We start from the raw sequence: 17,977 nt of genomic DNA on the forward strand, positions 1-17,977 counted from the left end.
ACACTGCCATGTTACCGTGGAAAGGCTAGTATTTTGCACAACAATGGGACTAAACATTTCATTTGAATCTTACAGACTGCTGTGTCAGGGGCTCTCATCAAATAGCATTAAAGAAACGTCTACAAAATTAAACCATATTAATACTTAAATGCATTTTATACGTATACCCCTCCCAATCAGATGTATCGCTGCCCTACTTAAACCCAGCTCTCACTCCAAAAATATCCCTGAGGTGCAGCTGATTAATTTAGATTCCCACATAACTGCAAGTAGCCTGTAACAAATTAATGCAAGATTGGCGGCCTTCTTTGCTTTTTAGTCCTTATCCTTTTCTGTTCTTTACACCTCGTTTAAAAAAAACATCTCACGTATTCCCATCAACATGTCTAAAGCGTGCTCTCCGCTCCTGCTGTTTACTGCAAAATTAATGACCACAACACAGGTTTAGGGAGATGTCTGCCAGTAAAAGCCAAGTCAATGACCGTTCTCATTGTCTTACTGTAAACATTTCTCGTTTTTGTTCTGGGTGAGTTTTCAGTTACATACTCAAGTCCTTAAATTAACAAATTCTGACCAAAATAGTTTGATTGAGGAATTGTACTTATATAATTCAGAGGTAAGCTGCAACAAATACCAGAAGACAGTAAAGAACTCCAGGAACAGGGTTGAAATACATTATTGTTGGATTGAAAATTCCCTCTATGGTGTTGTCTTGCATAAGTGAGACTTGGTCCTGCTTTGATTGCTTGAGAATCCCTGGGGTGACACGTGCATGGAACGTACAATCTTGAAATTACCTTTCATGAACTGATAAGGATCAATTCAGAAATGAAAAATTCCTAGGAATTTATATCATACAGATAATCTATTAAACAATCTTGAATTTACACAAACAGGAACTATACATAAAATGCAACGCATTCTATCAAGTATTTGAGTGTGCCAATGTTTTCTCTTCACAGCTTTTTGGACATGCATTGAAATTCATGGGAGGCTGTGATCTGACAGCACAGACTCCTAGAAAAACAAACTCAAACAATCAAAATGGCGTACAGATTATATTTGAAAAGCTGAAATGCTTAAAAAGGCTATGACAATGTCCATAAACATAAAAAAGCATTAAACAAATCATTAAGCAGTTTCATTTGGAGCTGTTTTGGTATTGCTATCCATTATGCATTCAAGGAAACGCTTGTAAGGAACACGACAGAAGAGGAACATTTTAAAGAAATGTGGAAACACTATGCTTACATTTTTGTTGGTCTTGGTTGGAGAAAAAGGGTTTATATAATCCCTCTCAAACCATAAAGTTGATTTGCTTCATATGTTTCTTCTTTGCAAAGGGTACAAATAGAAAGTTACAGATTAGTTAAATCAATCAGACCCAGCACTGGACAGTATTACTGATTAGTATTTGCTCAGACTGTGCTAAATATAAAACTCAATTGAAACTGATATAAATCACTTTGAAAAATAATAATAATTTAACCTAAATAATTTGGGTTACTGTAATTATTCAGTTAGTGGCCAAGAAGCAAGACGCAAATAGCACTGAGATAAAAACATCAGTCCCAAGCGCCATTACCAAACACATTACCAGTTTCAGAAAAACTGATTGTGAGCAGAATTTTCCGAGCACTGGTGATCACTTGGCACAAGTGTTGATGGGGTTGGGTGGGCACAAGTGCAGTCAAGTTTGATCTTGTTTGCTGTGTTAGCCCTCCCTATGGTATCTTATCTATACTATTTCCTCTGTGAACCCACAGCGTAAACAGAAGCAGATGACCTCCAATGGACCATAGCAAAAAATAATAATAATTTGGGAATTATATAAAAGTCTCCCGTTTACAAAGCATGGCCTCATGTCTTTCTGCATCACCTAGGAGAACTCCTTCCATCTACCTACATCTATCAGGGGTCATCTGTGGGCATCAACAAGCCTTTAGTCAATATTTTAAGGCAATTCTCAGAATGTCTCCTTGAATTTTGTTAGCCTTTTCTGTTTGTGTATATGTGTGTGACTGTGTGTGTGCATTTTAAAGAAGGAGGTATTCTGTGGTTATGTTGCTTGTCATTTACATAAAGCTTGAGATTTCTTGGTGAGGAACCTACTGTTCATTGAACGAAAGAAAGTGTGTCATAGAAAACTTAACACACACTTTTCCCGATGCTGAATATTTTTCCAGGAACAATTTCCTTTCCCGGGCGTTGGTTTAGTCTGAGTTATAATGTGCAACACAGAGGTTACTAGGGGCCTGGTCCAAGCAATGGATGTCACAGCTGGGTAAATCACACAGGCTTTTAATGATAGCCCAAAATATGCCAAAGGTGATACTGTTAATGATCCAAATGAGGTGGCAAATTAGAGACTACTACAGTTTTTAAACAGGCCATTAACACGACACATTCCATGCTATGTAGTTTTGTAGCAAAAGCTCACTAAATCCTAATCATTGTTGACATGCAATTTAACTACAGCATGTGTTACAGTGTGGAAAAATTTATTTTAAAAGAAATGGTTGTTTTTGTTGCCCAGCGATGGACTGGCGTCCCGTCCTGGGTGTATTCCTGCCTTGCGCCCTATGCCTGCCGGGATTGGCTCCGGCTTCCCCGCGACCCTTGCCAGGATAAGTGGTTTCGAAAATGGATGGATGGATGGATGGATGGATGGTTGTTTTTACTGGGAGTATTGTTCTGCCATATGTGACACTACAAAGCATGGATGAGGATGCTAATATTTATTTTGCTTCTGTATACATTATAATCAAAAGTAGAATACCTGAAGATACTGGGCATGGACAATGCTTTCTAGATTATTTTGACCATGATTTGAGTAATCTGTGATTGTATAAAATATAATCACTGAATAACGTCACTAAATGATGTAAAATATCCACTGGGCAATAGAAATTGGGAGGAAATGAGGAAAAACACCCCTTCGATCATATATTTGATAACAGCCATATGGCCACTAATATCTTGTGAAAAACTTCCTCTAACTGTACTTCTAAAATGGAAGTATGAAACTGGATACTAACAAGGGTGAGTAGATTTGGGATTGGGAACAGCTTTTCTTTGTGTTTGCAGTCTCCGGAGGACCGCACGCTTTCTAATTCCCTTTCTGGGTCTGCATAAATTAGCTGAGAAAACCCACCAGGTCCAATTTATTTTGATTTCTATTTGATAGGAACTGAACATAGTGTTACACAATACATACTCTTGGAAGACAGTATGATATGATTGTGTCTAAATTAGGGAAGCAGGAGTCACCGGACTTCATTTTTCTTATTCAAATAGAACGGAAATGAACTTGAAGTCAATCGCCAGGGATATCAATTGAAACAATCTATTGGAACTGAGTTGCAAAAGGGAAAAATTATGTATTAAAGTTTGGTTTAACAGCATTGCTTTATGAACTACTTTGTTTTTTAGACAAGGCATTCAATAGAAGACGTCATATTTCAGTATTTTAACATTTGTTCCATGATTTTTGGCAGTTGTTCTCATTTGTGCACAAACCCTACACTACAAATGTAATGAGTTGTCCTTAAACACTGCAGAATGTATCTGTATTCTCCTTATCCAGTTTTTGTTAAACTACACACACAAAATAGAGGTAAACATGCAGTAAATACTGCCCACCATCCTCTTTATATATATGCCATAATGTGGTCTCATCTGTGTCTTTGGCAATGCAGGGTTTACAGTTTATGGCTTTCTGCAGAAAAATCTTCTTCAAAGATATGGAGTCCAACTTGCTTGGTTGGAGAGTTATTTCCCAGAACCCCTTTCTCCACTCAGTACAGTTCAAGATCCACTGATGTCATCTGCCTCCATAAACACAGCCTCTAGCTCCCCAGCTGAATTTAATTCCTCCATCCGCTGAAAGACAGCCAAGCCATTTCCTAGATTTACAGTGAGACGAGGCTATTAAAGATATATCATTACCAGATGTTTTTTTTTTTTTTTTGCTCTCAAAGTCTAAACTGAAATCATTTAAAAAAATAACCCAGAGTGAGATCATTGGAAAAAAATATCGCTGGCTTAACCAAATCTGCTCCTTGCTAATAGAATTATGTAGAGAAATGAATCCGTGCTGTTTTTTGGAAAACACTGCCCATTTCCCCTCATTTCCAATGCGGCCATTGTCATCCACAAACTCCCCCTCCTTTCCTTCTGCCAATCATGGGTTATATAATGTCAGTAATGTATGGCAATGTCATATAAATAGTAATCATTCAAGAAACCATCCAGATACCCCTTTTCTTTCCATCAACTGGATGCCAGACGCCCACGCCGCTCTTGCCTTTTTCTGCAGATATCAATATTGTTAGACACATCTTCACTTCAAATGTGTAGAAAGTACACAGGTTCCAGGGGCCCATTTGTATCCTACACTGCTTTATAGTGTTTATTAAAAAAAAAAACATTATCAAAAAACAACTCATTACATAACTTTCGAAACCTCCCTTTCCCCAGTTCTGAATCGGTTCAGAATCTTTGGCAATTCAATGTGACGTTTTACAGCTGACCACTGAGGGCTGTGTTAGCTGTGGGGCCTGGAAAATCTATTTTGTGAGCTCTTTTGTTTTATTTCATTGTCTCAAGGCGAGTTTCTCCCCATCAGGAAAAAGCAGAGCATGCCTTTGAATCAAGCAGTGGAAATGGAGCTCTGAACATCCACCCGTCACCAGGGTTTAAAAATTCAGTCTGTAAAGAGAGTTATGAAATGGAATTTGAAGTCTGCAATGCATTTATATGCCTTCAAAAAGTACAACAAGGTCCAAAGCATCACAGAAGTTATTGGAATTTTAAACTATGAAGCCTACATCTAGGAAGCAAAGCTCCCGCCAACACCACCACCCCCTCCTGGACAGTGCTATGTATATTCACTCGCTGACCTATTTTTAAAACTGTGTCAGTATTCCATGGGTCAGTATACAGTGAAGTAAGCATTATTAAAGTCATGCATTGTTAACGACAAGGAAAACTGACGTTAGAAATATTTTCAGCAACTGGCATGTGGATTTAAAGCCCTAATATTGATAGTTATCCTGGATGTAGTGGAAACTTCTTTAATGTAAAAAGGATGAAAGCATATACTACTTCAGATAATAAACACGTATGAACCCATCTTCATGTTTAAGTTCGTTTCTTGCAGATGGTATAAATGAATCAATGTGTGAAACAATCAGCAGTCCTCCCCGCAGGCTCGGTCAGTGCAGTGTGAGTGAGTCTCGCGTTGTCTAGATGGCACTGTTTCTCTTTCACAAACAAGACATCGAGCCTTTTTCTTTTCTTTTTTTTTCTGACAAAGCTGGGGTCACGCTGTCAGTCTGGCATTCGCTGCTGAAACATTGCAGATGTTCCCTCACCTCCCCCATAGATGGGAGAGACATATGGAAAAACAGAAGGTTATCATCAGCCAGTTTATAGGAACTTCTAATCCTTGCCCTTTGTTTCTGAGTCTTCTGTGTTTCAGACATTCTTTGCTTTTTTTTTTCTTGTTTTGAAGACACAGCTTTTGGGCAAAACATAACTCATAATAACAATATTTATTATTTATTATTTTTATTAAATGAGAAGTCTTTGGCTTCAAAAAAGTTAATATAGCAATTTCTCCTCATTCTCTCAAGAAACATAATTAGTGTAATCATTGTATTATTAATAGTCCAAAAATTATGTGTAATTTTTATATCTGGTATTGTTCTGCAGTGACACTGGTGTCTTCTTTCAAATGTTTGTATTGGTAATGGGAGATTCTGTGTCACAAGAGTAAAAAATAATCTTGTCCAAAGTGTTATAGTTACATGACCTATTGTGATCTTTGAAATTAAGCATAATTCATAATGGGGGGTGGATTACAGTTTTTAAATTAGAAAATAGATCGTGTCTACCTTGCATTTAATTGAGTGATTTTCATTGACTTCCTCCAAAGTGACAATTTCAAGAAAGGGCTTTTTTTCCTTTTGCTCAAAGTGTTTAACTCTTTCCTACTTCTGTCATAAGACTCCCATGAAGAAGGTGCCAATCAGACTGTAATGCTTATAAACTCAAATATGATCCCTTTAACTGAAAAGATTGAATCGAAAGCACAGAAGGGTTCATTTTTCACAGTTGTAACTTCAAAGAGTGTTTGGCTGGTCTCAGATAACAAAGAAACACATTTGTTGTGAAAAACTCATACCAGGCGGGATTGGGTTTTTACTGACTTGCTCAAGGCCGCATCAAGAGCAGCACATCTCTGTGATGTCTGTGCATACTCTCTCTCACACACACACACACACACACACACACACACACACACACACACACATACATGCACTTTCTCCTGTCACCTGTGCTATTGATTTTGTATGTACTGCCTCTTTCAAGTGTAATGAGGAACTTGGTCTATAGTGATCCTGACGCGGTGATATCATGCCCACTGATGTCCAGGGTCTGGGGGCTGGCCTTTCTGTGCAGTGGGTTTTTGTCGATTCTCACGGTCTGTGTTGGTACGCATGGTCTAACAACATATGCTACATGAGTAAAGAAATGCACATCTATAATAACACCTGAATTCTCAACTTTTTCAGCAAAATTGTATATAATATTTGTTTTTGATACGACAGTTTTAAGATTTTGGGCAATTATTGTAGACGACCAATGAGTATGTTAGTGTGGTATAGGGTCACTTCTCATGGAAAACCTTGCATGACAAGGTATTAATAAAGATTTTCTTTTAAACAGGGTTTGGTCTTGATAACTAGCAGCCCTCTGAAAGCTGATTACAATTTAAGACCGAGTACAGACATGGGGGCGAGGGGATGATTGCAGGATGAATCATGCATCTAAAAACGTCCATTTTAAATTAAATAGAAACACATTTACAACTGTTCACGGTGAAACCATTTCAGAGGGAGTGAATAAACCTTTGCAGAACACTTCTAGAGTTAGTGTAAAACTGAGAGACCTATAGGGATGTTAATATTTACCATGTTGGCATCAATGAAATTGAGCTAAGTAGTACAGGAGTGGAGGTGTGGTATCACATGAAGACAAAACATGGGGAAGAGGCACTTTTTTTCAGAAATAATATGAAAACTTATAAACGTGGCAAACAGTAAGTGAACCATGAAGCTATGGCCAAGTCATACGGGCTTTAGAATGGTCTCTTCTGCCCAAGTCCAAAAATTCATTTACATCACTTGCTTAACTGGGTTAACAGTCTCAAGCACAAATTATTCTCTGCAAAATCATAAATATTTGTATGTCCCCCAATCTTGTGAATTAAATAAAATGGAAACATACATGTATGAGGTGTGCTGGCCACTCCTCAGACTGACATATATTCACAGCGTGGCAAAGAATGGCATCAATTGTCACCAGAAAGGGATCACGTGAAGTCTATTTCAAGGGGATATCATGAATAAAGTGATCAAGATTGCCTGGACAAACTGTGGGGCAATGATTTTGACTGCTTGACATTTCCGTAAGAGGATGACAACCTCCATGCCAGCTTTTATTGAAGTGGCACCAAACCTCATATGTTATGGTGCCAGTAACATTTGTGGCAAAATATTTGGGGAAGCAGTCCCAAGTATGAGTTATAGTTATTGCAAGAAAAGAAGAAACTTGCAAAATGTCTTAGTCTCTGTTCAAACAACAGCTAAGATGGATAAGCATGGGTTGAGATGTGCACAGCTGGTGGGAGACCACTCTCGTGCTGCATGAGGAGATAGCAATGATGAGACACATTTTACAAATCAACTGTACATTGACAACTGTGCAGTCATCACATTTCAAGTTTACTCCTGCAACCACCAGACTGCCAAGAGTAGTTATGGGTCCAAATCTGAATGTATAGCAATGCTCACCCCTCATTTAGCTTGGCTGACATCTTCCTCTGGAAAACTGAGGAATCTTCAACATGGATAGGACAGCTCAGGGATGCTCTTGGAGGACATTTTGAGTTGTGAAAACATCCTCCTGTAACTTTTAAACAGCCACAGAGTGGAGAGGAAAGCATTCTTGCAACAACGTACTTGCTCCTTATAGCTCCTTGATTTGGAGAGTCCTTCATCTCTGCAGGGTTATACTGATATCATGGTGACTTCAAACTGTATTGAGATGTGTCCCCATGCTGCATTTGGGTCACTTTGTTCACTTTTGTCTTCACTAAAATTTATTTAAAATTTTATGTATATTTCAGATGTATTCCTGGAAATGTGTAAGCCCTCGTGAGATTTTTCTTAAATTAGATATCGAAATACAGCAGTTTTCTATTCGAGCTTTTGTGGTTATGGACTTTATGATTACAGGGGTTGCTGTCAATCCTCCTTTCCAGCAGTATTTTGCACTTATAGATAATCTTTATGTAGATTTCAGACACTTTCTCTTAGACTGACACCTATGATTATGGTTGACTATTTCTCATATTCAGTTTAAAAATAGGATACATTCATTAATTTTATTTAGTTGTTTCCTGTATCGTTGTGACAATATTTTTTGGTATGGTCACATATTAAAATGAATATTCCCTCTGATAGGTCTAACTCTAGTGCAAAGCATGCGTAAAAGACTTTAGTTTCTTTGTCACTTATTGTATCAATATAGGAAAACTGCAATTATTGTGTATGGCTGTGGAAATAAATGGATACATGTAACAACAACGTCAAGTAAAGTGAAAAGATTATGATCATGCATTATATGCTTTTACCATAAAAATGTGATATAATATTTTGTGCCCCCGTGTATATATCAATGTATACACTTGTGAGCAAATATATGGAATGTTATAAAATTATTAAATAAATAAATAAATAAATAAATAAAATAAAATATATCTGAACATACCAGGCCCTATGACGTTCTGATTGCATTCCTTGTGCAAAATGAATAATTTAGAATAGTTATGTTTGCGAGGTGGGGAGGGGGGTACATAGAAGAAAATGTATACTTATTGTGTGTTACAAGAAATAAAACGATTGAATGTATTTGTGTCTTTCTAAAAGACAGAGCTGATACTGAGTCAAATGTAGTGGAGAGAATACACTTCCACCGTTCCTCCGCCCTCTTTTCAGTAAGAATCCACATTCTGCCTTTCTCTGTCTCTACAGCCGTCTTCTCTCTGTCTCCCTCTCCCTGCTGCAAACAGGCAGAATTGGACACTGATTCACTTTTTTTTTTTTGACAAACTTTTTAAAAACTGTAGTTTAACAATATTTACCCAATAAAAAAATATTTTCCAGTTATTGCACCTCCAAGGTGCATGCACACTACTAAGGAAATATGGGTTTTAACGGATTTTTGCTAAGTTTTTTGTACTTTTCTTCAATATGGGCAGGGTCGCTAGCTCAACATACCAGTACCAAAACTTCGGTTTTTAGAGGTAAGTAGACCGTTGTTTTGTCATCGTTACATTAAATAAACGAATTCAGATATATAAGATGTGGATGTTTTAAAAACACATGCAATGTATATATTCTTAATGTTACTGTATACATTTGATTGAGCCTTCATTCTTATTTGTTTTAATTGTGAACTGGGATTTTCAGGATACTTCCAAGTTTTGCATAAGACATTGCATGCATAAGAAAAGTCTATGTGTTGAGCCATTAACTAACATTTAGTAGACATTACGTTTTTCGGTCTTTTTAATTTGATCATAGTTTAATTACTTAATTTGAATGCTGTCATTTCACTGTACCGAGCTATTGGGTGAATATTAATTTGCTTAATTCAAAAGAAAATTATCCTAACAATATAAGAATGAGAACAATAATTATTCAGTTTTGGAATAATCTATTAACGTTTTTGTTGTTGTTTTTATTGTTAAATACATGTATTAATGTGTGAAAATGTTATGCACTTTTTTTGTCTGCTGCGTTGTTTGTAATAATGTAATTTAGGTCGGGAAAGACCTATATATATATTTATATATATTTATATATATATATATATATATTTTGTACATATTGTATTGTCGATTCAGAATTGTGCCTTTGATTACTAATATGGTTGTGGGGGTCTGCAATAAGTTATCAACCATGTATACAAAAAGGGAAGGGTCAGGTGTGTAAGTTATCAACTGGGTAATATTTGTAAGGGGAAATGAGAATGATTGACCTATCCAAGTTCAAGTGTGACATCAGAAATGTGCATGTTTGTCTTCTTTCTACAAAATGGTCTACTCTCTGGAAATGTACTCCATTGGAAAAAAATAAATAAATCACCTTAAGCTGCAGAACAAGCCAACCAGGGCTGTGGAAAGCTCTCAGTCAGGTTCTTCCAGGATTCATCTCAAATCCTCACTGAAGGCAGAAGCCAGTTGTGAATGGTTCTACCTGTGTGCATCTAGGATACATCATGACATCCAGGTGCATCCTAGATGTTCATGTACCAACCTTGAAAGCCAATTTACCCAGGTCATGCATGTTTCCCCCCCCCCAAAAAAAAAAAAAAGGAATTGACTAACCTGGCTAAATTGAGCCACCACTGCATCAACCACTGCCTTAGATGGTTAAACCGTGGATCAAAGGATGTCACACCTGTATGTCCTAGTGGTTGCATGGCCCTGTTTAGAGTAATGAAGATCACAATGAGCAAACCCTTTGCATACTGTTATGCTCCCACCACTGTAACTGTCTCTTCTGGAGGTTTGCCAGCTCTCTTGTGACTCATCCTGCAGTTCAAGCTGCACTGGCCATCTCAATGTTTCCTTCAGTGCTCGGGCTTCAAAGGGATACAAAGAAGCCTTCACCTTGTGCAGAGCCTGTGTCTATATGGCCAATCCCTGATTGGCAGCCTGGCTGATGCTGGTGCTGCTGTAAGGACCCTGTCTTGGGTATTTTCTGTGATAAACATTGGAGGTGAAATTGAAGGTTATCAACAGCATTGCTGAAAACAATCTCAATATGTACAGATTATAATGTGACTAGCTTCAGGTCCACAAGTCACAGATCTTTGAGAATGGCCTGCCTCCGGCCTCCGGCCTGCAAATGGGGTTGCTTTAATGAAGTCTACATCTCGTCAGAGTGACATCTTCTACAGTCCATGCTTTGTACTATACACCGATCAGCCATAACATTATGACCACCTGCCTAATATTGTGTAGATCCCAAAACAGCCCTGACCCGTCGAGGCATGGACTCCACTAGACCTCTGAAGGTGTGCTGTGGTATCTGGCACCAAGACGTTAGCAGCAGATCCTTTAAGTCCTGTAAGTTGGGAGGTGGGGCCTCCATGGATCGGACTTGTTTGTCTACCACATCCCGCAGATGCTCGATTGGATTGAGATCTGGGGAATTTGGAGGCCAAGTCAACACCTTGAACTCATGATTCATCAGACCAGGCCACCTTTTCCATTGCAACGTGTTCCAGTTCTGATGCTCATGTGCCCATTGTAGGCACTTTCGGCAGTGGACAGGTCAACATGGGCACCCTGACTGGTCTGCGGCTAAGCAGCCCCATACGCAACAAACTGCGATGCACTATGTGTTCTGACACCTTTCTATCAGAACCAGCATTAACTTTTTCAGCAATTTGAGCTACAGTAGCTCGTCTGTTGGATCGGACCACACGGGCCAGCCTTTGCTCCCCACGTGCATCAATGAGCCTTGGCCGCCCATGACCCTGCTGCCGATTCACCGCTTTTCCTTCCTTGGAACACTTTTGATAGGTACTGACCACTGCAGACCGGGAACACCCCACAAGAGCTGCAGTTTTGGAGATGCTCTGACCCACAGAGATGGCCGTCTAGCCATCACAATTTGGCAAAATTAAAGAGGACAAAATGTTCACTTGCTGCCTAATATATTCCACCCACTTACAGGTGCCATGATAACGAGATTATCAGTGTTATTCACTTCACCTGTCAGTGGTCATAATGTTATGGCTGATCGGTGTATGTTATGCACATTAGACACAGCTTTAAGCATTGAATTGTGCCCTGTGTACACCTAGATATACCTACTGAAGTTCACCATTTCAATTATTGATATACCCCTCTGAATCTCCTGTTGTGTTGGTGATTGTACAAGCACAAAATGGCCAGGACCACTGGGAAGTCAAGATAAACTTGAAGACTTCAATCCTCATGAGTTGTGGATTTGAACCGTAACATTATATATAAATTATTTTAAATAATCTGAGCTCATGCATCTTTTAAAGGAAATGAATACATATTGACACTGGAAGACTTTTTATTTTATAGTTTTGATACCATCTGACCACCATGCAGATCTCTGCATTCCTCTGTGGTGTGGACTCACCTGTTATTTTTTGACTGACCCCAAGGCCTTGCAGTCAAGTGATTTTCTTTACATCAGCCTTGCAGAATCATGGATTCCTCCGACATGGACCCATCACGTCAGACTTCTTGTAATCAGCTGTGCATAGAAATATCTGGCGGAGAGCCGGTCATTGTCAGACACCAACAGAATGACCTGGTCTCCACCCAGTTAATTAACAAGGGTATGGGGTCATCTGAAAAGTTATGTTCATCTGGATGCTATCAGGTACCCACAGCAAATTTTCTGACCAGTGTGAATTTGAACACTCTTTGATAAGTATTGAATATTATTTAGTGTGGCGCAGGTTGATTACTAACATGATGTTTTTAATTATTGTAGATTAAAACACTATTCAACACTAAACTGTAGATTTAGAGTCCCTCATTGAAGTTAATTGGGATCAGCAAAAATGTATGTTTATTACAAGGAAGCCACACAACTAAAAAAAATAAAGGTAATTCATATTTGTTTTCCTTTCTACCTCACATTCAGATTGTCCTGTGGATCTTTTCTTTGTGCTCGATACCTCGGAAAGTGTTGCCTTGAGGGTCAAACCCCCGCAATTCTACATCAATCAGATCACAAGTTTCACTTCGTCTTTCATTGACCAGCTACAGGACAGGTATGTGTTGGAAGAGGTCTGGGGTTTTGATATTAATTTATATATTAATATAACATTCTGAGAAACTGTGTTTATTGTTAAATAATAGACAGGTTTGCATGTTAACACTGCAGGGTTACTTCAGGTGGAGGGGTAGATGTGAAACTGTCAGCAGAATCATGTAGAAGGTCCCTTTTGCAGAAAACATATCCCATTTATATTTCATGGTAGATCATGAACCTCAAGTTCATGTTCTGTTCCCTACTTCTTCCAGCAGAGGAGTAATCAATACAGTCTTGCACAAAAAGGTTATTGCATTATTTCATGTTGGAGCAGAAAAGTCTTCTAAATCAATAGTCTCATTCAAACTACATTTCCTGCAATTACGCTACATCTACATTTTAATAATTATTTTTTTTAATATATAAAGGTCACATACTTTTTAAATTGATGTATTTCAATATCTTATTTGTATGGAAATGTACTTGGCCGAGCTGACATTTTTATATTTAAATTTTTTTCAAACTTATGCATTTGTCTTATAAAGAAAAATACAGACCATATTGATTATATATTATATTACATATTAATACAAAATTAGAATTCATATTTAGAAGAAAAACATAGATTTGTAGTTTTTATTGACCATTAAAATTAAATAAATTTATTTTTTGCTAAAGTGCATGAGGTTTGGTATAGATATATTTTTATTGTAAAGTAAGTAAGCAGTGAAAAAACACATACAAAACTTATTTATTATTTCAGACATGCATCTCTGAACCCCTTGACAGTATAACCCTCACCCCTGATACTGCAGTTGTAGTTTTATTTGTTAAAATAGCCTTTGTTACGGTGATGATGCTACAGTTACGATAAGGACAGCTTGTTACGGTGATGACATTTAAAGATTTAAGAATGGATTTAAAACATTATTTAACAGACAAATAACACTGCACAGCTTCTCAAAAACTTTTTTTTTTGTAAATATTTGTACTTCAGCCCATGCAATCATAAAAATAACTGCTTTTTAACTTTCTAACAAAACAAGTTGTTACAGTAATGGCTTTTTATGGTAATTTTTAGCATTTTTAGGATTGTATAACAGGCCTACACATCCTGACCTCTTTTTATTTTGAAGACAGAAACCATAAAGTAATTGACATTTACATTAATTTATTCAAAACTACATGAACTTATTATGTTAAAAATTACTTCAAATGTCTGAAAATCGTGAGTTAGGTTTATTATTTGTCATTACCGTAACATGATTAACTGTTGAAAGCGATCTACTCACCATGTGCTCAGGTTGGAAAATGATAATACCTCTTCTTATCTTATAATGTATATGACCTAATGTACATTTGAACTAGGGGGCAAAACACTGTTTGTTACGGTAATGACATATAAAACTAGGCCCAGGAATTGGCGTGCTTTTAAAAATATATGTATAAATATATATTTTTAAATACTTTAACATTTATATATATATATATATATATATATATATATATATATATATATATATATATATATATACACTCACCTAAAGGATTATTAGGAACACCTGTTCAATTTCTCATTAATGCAATTATCTAACCAACCAATCACATGGCAGTTGCTTCAATGCATTTAGGGGTGTGGTCCTGGTCAAGACAATCTCCTGAACTCCAAACTGAATGTCTGAATGGGAAAGAAAGGTGATTTAAGCAATTTTGAGCGTGGCATGGTTGTTGGTGCCAGACGGGCCGGTCTGAGTATTTCACAATCTGCTCAGTTACTGGGATTTTCACGCACAACCATTTCTAGGGTTTACAAAGAATGGTGTGAAAAGGGAAAAACATCCAGTATGCGGCAGTCCTGTGGGCGAAAATGCCTTGTTGATGCTAGAGGTCAGAGGAGAATGGGCCGACTGATTCAAGCTGATAGAAGAGCAACTTTGACTGAAATAACCACTCGTTACAACCGAGGTATGCAGCAAAGCATTTGTGAAGCCACAACACATTCAACCTTGAGGCGGATGGGCTACAACAGCAGAAGACCCCACCGGGTACTACTCATCTCCACTACAAATAGGAAAAAGAGGCTACAATTTGCACAAGCTCACCAAAATTGGACAGTTGAAGACTGGAAAAATGTTGCCTGGTCTGATGAGTCTCGATTTCTGTTGAGACATTCAGATGGTAGAGTCAGAATTTGGCGTAAACAGAATGAGAACATGGATCCATCATGCCTTGTTACCACTGTGCAGGCTGGTGGTGGTGGTGTAATGGTGTGGGGGATGTTTTCTTGGCACACTTTAGGCCCCTTAGTGCCAACTGGGCATCGTTTAAATGCCACGGCCTACCTGAGCATTGTTTCTGACCATGTCCATCCCTTTATGACCACCATGTACCCATCCTCTGATGGCTACTTCCAGCAGGATAATGCACCATGTCACAAAGGTCGAATCATTTCAAATTGGTTTCTTGAACATGACAATGAGTTCACTGTACTAAACTGGCCCCCACAGTCACCAGATCTCAACCCAATAGAGCATCTTTGGGATGTGGTGGAACAGGAGCTTCGTGCCCTGGATGTGCATCCCACAAAACTCCATCAACTGCAAGATGCTATCCTATCAATATGGGCCAACATTTCTAAAGAATGCTTTCAGCACCTTGTTGAATCAATGCCACGTAGAATTAAGGCAGATCTGAAGGCGAAAGGGGGTCAAACACAGTATTAGTATGGTGTTCCTAATAATCCTTTAGGTGAGTGTATATACACACATATCTCTGTCTCTGTCTCTGTCATATCGGAATTTTGTTAATGATTTTTATTTTCTTTTGACTTTTAAAGCTGTGTACCAGGTAGAGTACAGGACAGAGAGCATCATACCCTGAAGGTGTAATGCCATTGTTGAAAAGTATTTAGGAGGTTCATGAATTTGAATGCTTTGCCCTATTTGTAGCTTCTACCGCTGTGACCGGAGCCTGACATGGAACGCTGGGGCCCTGCACTACAGTGACGAGGTGAAACTAATCAAAGAGCTCACCGCTGTGCCCAAGGACAAGGCCGTCCTGCAGAGGAGTGTGAAGGGCATCTCTTACATTGGCAAGGGGACATACACTGACTGTGCCATCAAGAGGGGCATAGAGGAGCTACTTATTGGGTGAGTGGAATTGAGCAGTCTGACTCATTTCCTTGGACAGGAACACATGAAACTCACAATGAAATTCACCATGTATGTTATGTTGGTTGTGTTGTAGCATAATTAATTGCATGAGCTCTTACAATCTATTTGGTTATTGGGTTTCTGTGACATAGTATCACCTCCATGTTTCACACACAAAGCACTAGGTCTGTCCTATTAACCTGATTTCTGTAATAGGGGTTTCAACCCACACCTAGAACCCTTAAGTTAATATGGTTTGCTTATCGTATACTTCCCTCACAGGATTTGGCAACAAAACTTGTTTAATTTCTAACCCATCTTCATAATTTATCCTATTTTAGGTATGAATAGAGTACTTTTTCCCACACATGCTTGCCACTAGCAGGTGTACAAAGCATGCAGTTAACAGTATGCAAAACATGTTAGTGCTGTTTAGGGAGCGAGGACCTGTGTATAAGTGCCTAGGTAAAACAAAACAAAAATGCTTTCAACAGAAATTATAATTGTATGGTATAGTTTTGTATGGCAAGCTACTTTCTTTGGTGTGAAACGTCCTTGACATATTCTTAAGATTGTGTTCATACCCATTCATCAATATGAGTCATTCTTATCACTCAGAATCACCTATTTATGACCTTCTCAGCCACTTCAGAACTGTCAAAGGTCCAGAGGTGTAGAAGATGAATAACCGTTGGGATTGACTGGAATTAATTGGTAGAGCTGTGATGAGTAGGGGTTGGGAAGAGGTGAATCTGAATTGAGTTTAACCGAATTAGATTTGTAAAGGATGGAGTAGAAGAGCGCACCTTGATAAACAGGGGTGAACACAACCTTTAAAACAATTTTTAAGAGCATTGTAAATACATTTGACGCTAAGTCTGGTGTGAGCAGGTACATTCTGGAAGATAGTCACGGTATTGCAAAAATTGTGAGATGGAATGGATTAGAGAGTCTGATTTTAGTGTCCCCGCCTATAACCCATCAAATTCTGATTTAAACAAAAAAAATTGCTGCATGATGGAATTAGAAACAATGTGTAATCTTCAATGTATTGGCATTTGAACTCTCCATAAAATGAGAAAACAGATTTGAATCTGAAAGTAATTTTGTTTCATGCGATTATTTGAAATTGATCGGAAGACCCCTATTTTGAGCGCATCTATTACATCTTGCACTGGGCACAATTCTGTCTCCTGCTGTAGGTTTAATCGGTTTAGGCTACATTTCAAAGCTAAATGTGTGTTTGAATCCTATTCATAATTCAGAAGTATTAACGCTGAGGTGGGGAAGTAGTTTAATGGGAGATATGCAGATGGGGATTTGAGTCTTCGAGATAGATAGACTATGGAAATCCCAGACATTCGCTTGTGATGACCTCATTTGCATCTGTGTGTCTTGGTTCAGGGGGTCCAATCATCGGGAGAACAAGTACATGATCGTGGTGACAGACGGCCACCCTATTGAGGGATACAAGGAGCCCTGCGGTGGCCTGCAAGATGCTGCCAATGAAGCCAAACACCTCGGTATCAAAGTATTTGCCGTGGCCATCTCGCCCGATCACTTGGTACGTCTGGCGGACACCAGTCCTGTTCACTGTTATTGCAAAGCTGAGGTGGTTCAGATAAATTGTGCAGTTCTGTCTCACTCAAAACACCTTTTTTCATGTGCAGGAAACCAGGCTCAGTATCATTGCGACTGACCAAAGCTACAGGCGCAATTTCACAGCTGCAGATAACGTGAAGAGAGAGGAACAGGAAACGATCCGTACCATCATTGATACCATTGTGAGTTTTGATTAGCCTTGGCATCTGTTCCCAGCAGATGTTAACCTCTATTTGCAATCTGAATCCCCATTCATCGCCTTATCTCATTTCTCTAAAGCAGAGAAACTGTGCAATTTCAGCCTACTTCATTTTCCTTTACCAAGTACCTTGTTCAATTTGACTG

General features: G+C 38.4%; 1 protein-coding gene across 1 annotated transcript in view; it reads left to right on the top strand.

Annotated features, from left to right (window-relative positions):
- The first annotated feature begins 9,064 nt into the window (after window positions 1–9,064).
- col6a1 (collagen, type VI, alpha 1) overlaps window positions 9,065–17,977 on the top strand; it is a 38,861-nt gene continuing 29,948 nt past the window's right edge. Inside the window, exons 1-5 of the mRNA XM_066688539.1 lie at window positions 9,065–9,373; window positions 12,768–12,897; window positions 15,827–16,027; window positions 17,435–17,594; window positions 17,701–17,814. Coding sequence (XP_066544636.1) covers window positions 9,274–9,373; window positions 12,768–12,897; window positions 15,827–16,027; window positions 17,435–17,594; window positions 17,701–17,814 — 705 coding nt within the window. The 5' untranslated portion in view covers window positions 9,065–9,273. The remainder of the gene's footprint in view (window positions 9,374–12,767; window positions 12,898–15,826; window positions 16,028–17,434; window positions 17,595–17,700; window positions 17,815–17,977) is intronic.

This window comes from Amia ocellicauda, chromosome 16 (genome assembly GCF_036373705.1).
Source record: "Amia ocellicauda isolate fAmiCal2 chromosome 16, fAmiCal2.hap1, whole genome shotgun sequence".
NCBI lineage: Eukaryota > Metazoa > Chordata > Actinopteri > Amiiformes > Amiidae > Amia > Amia ocellicauda.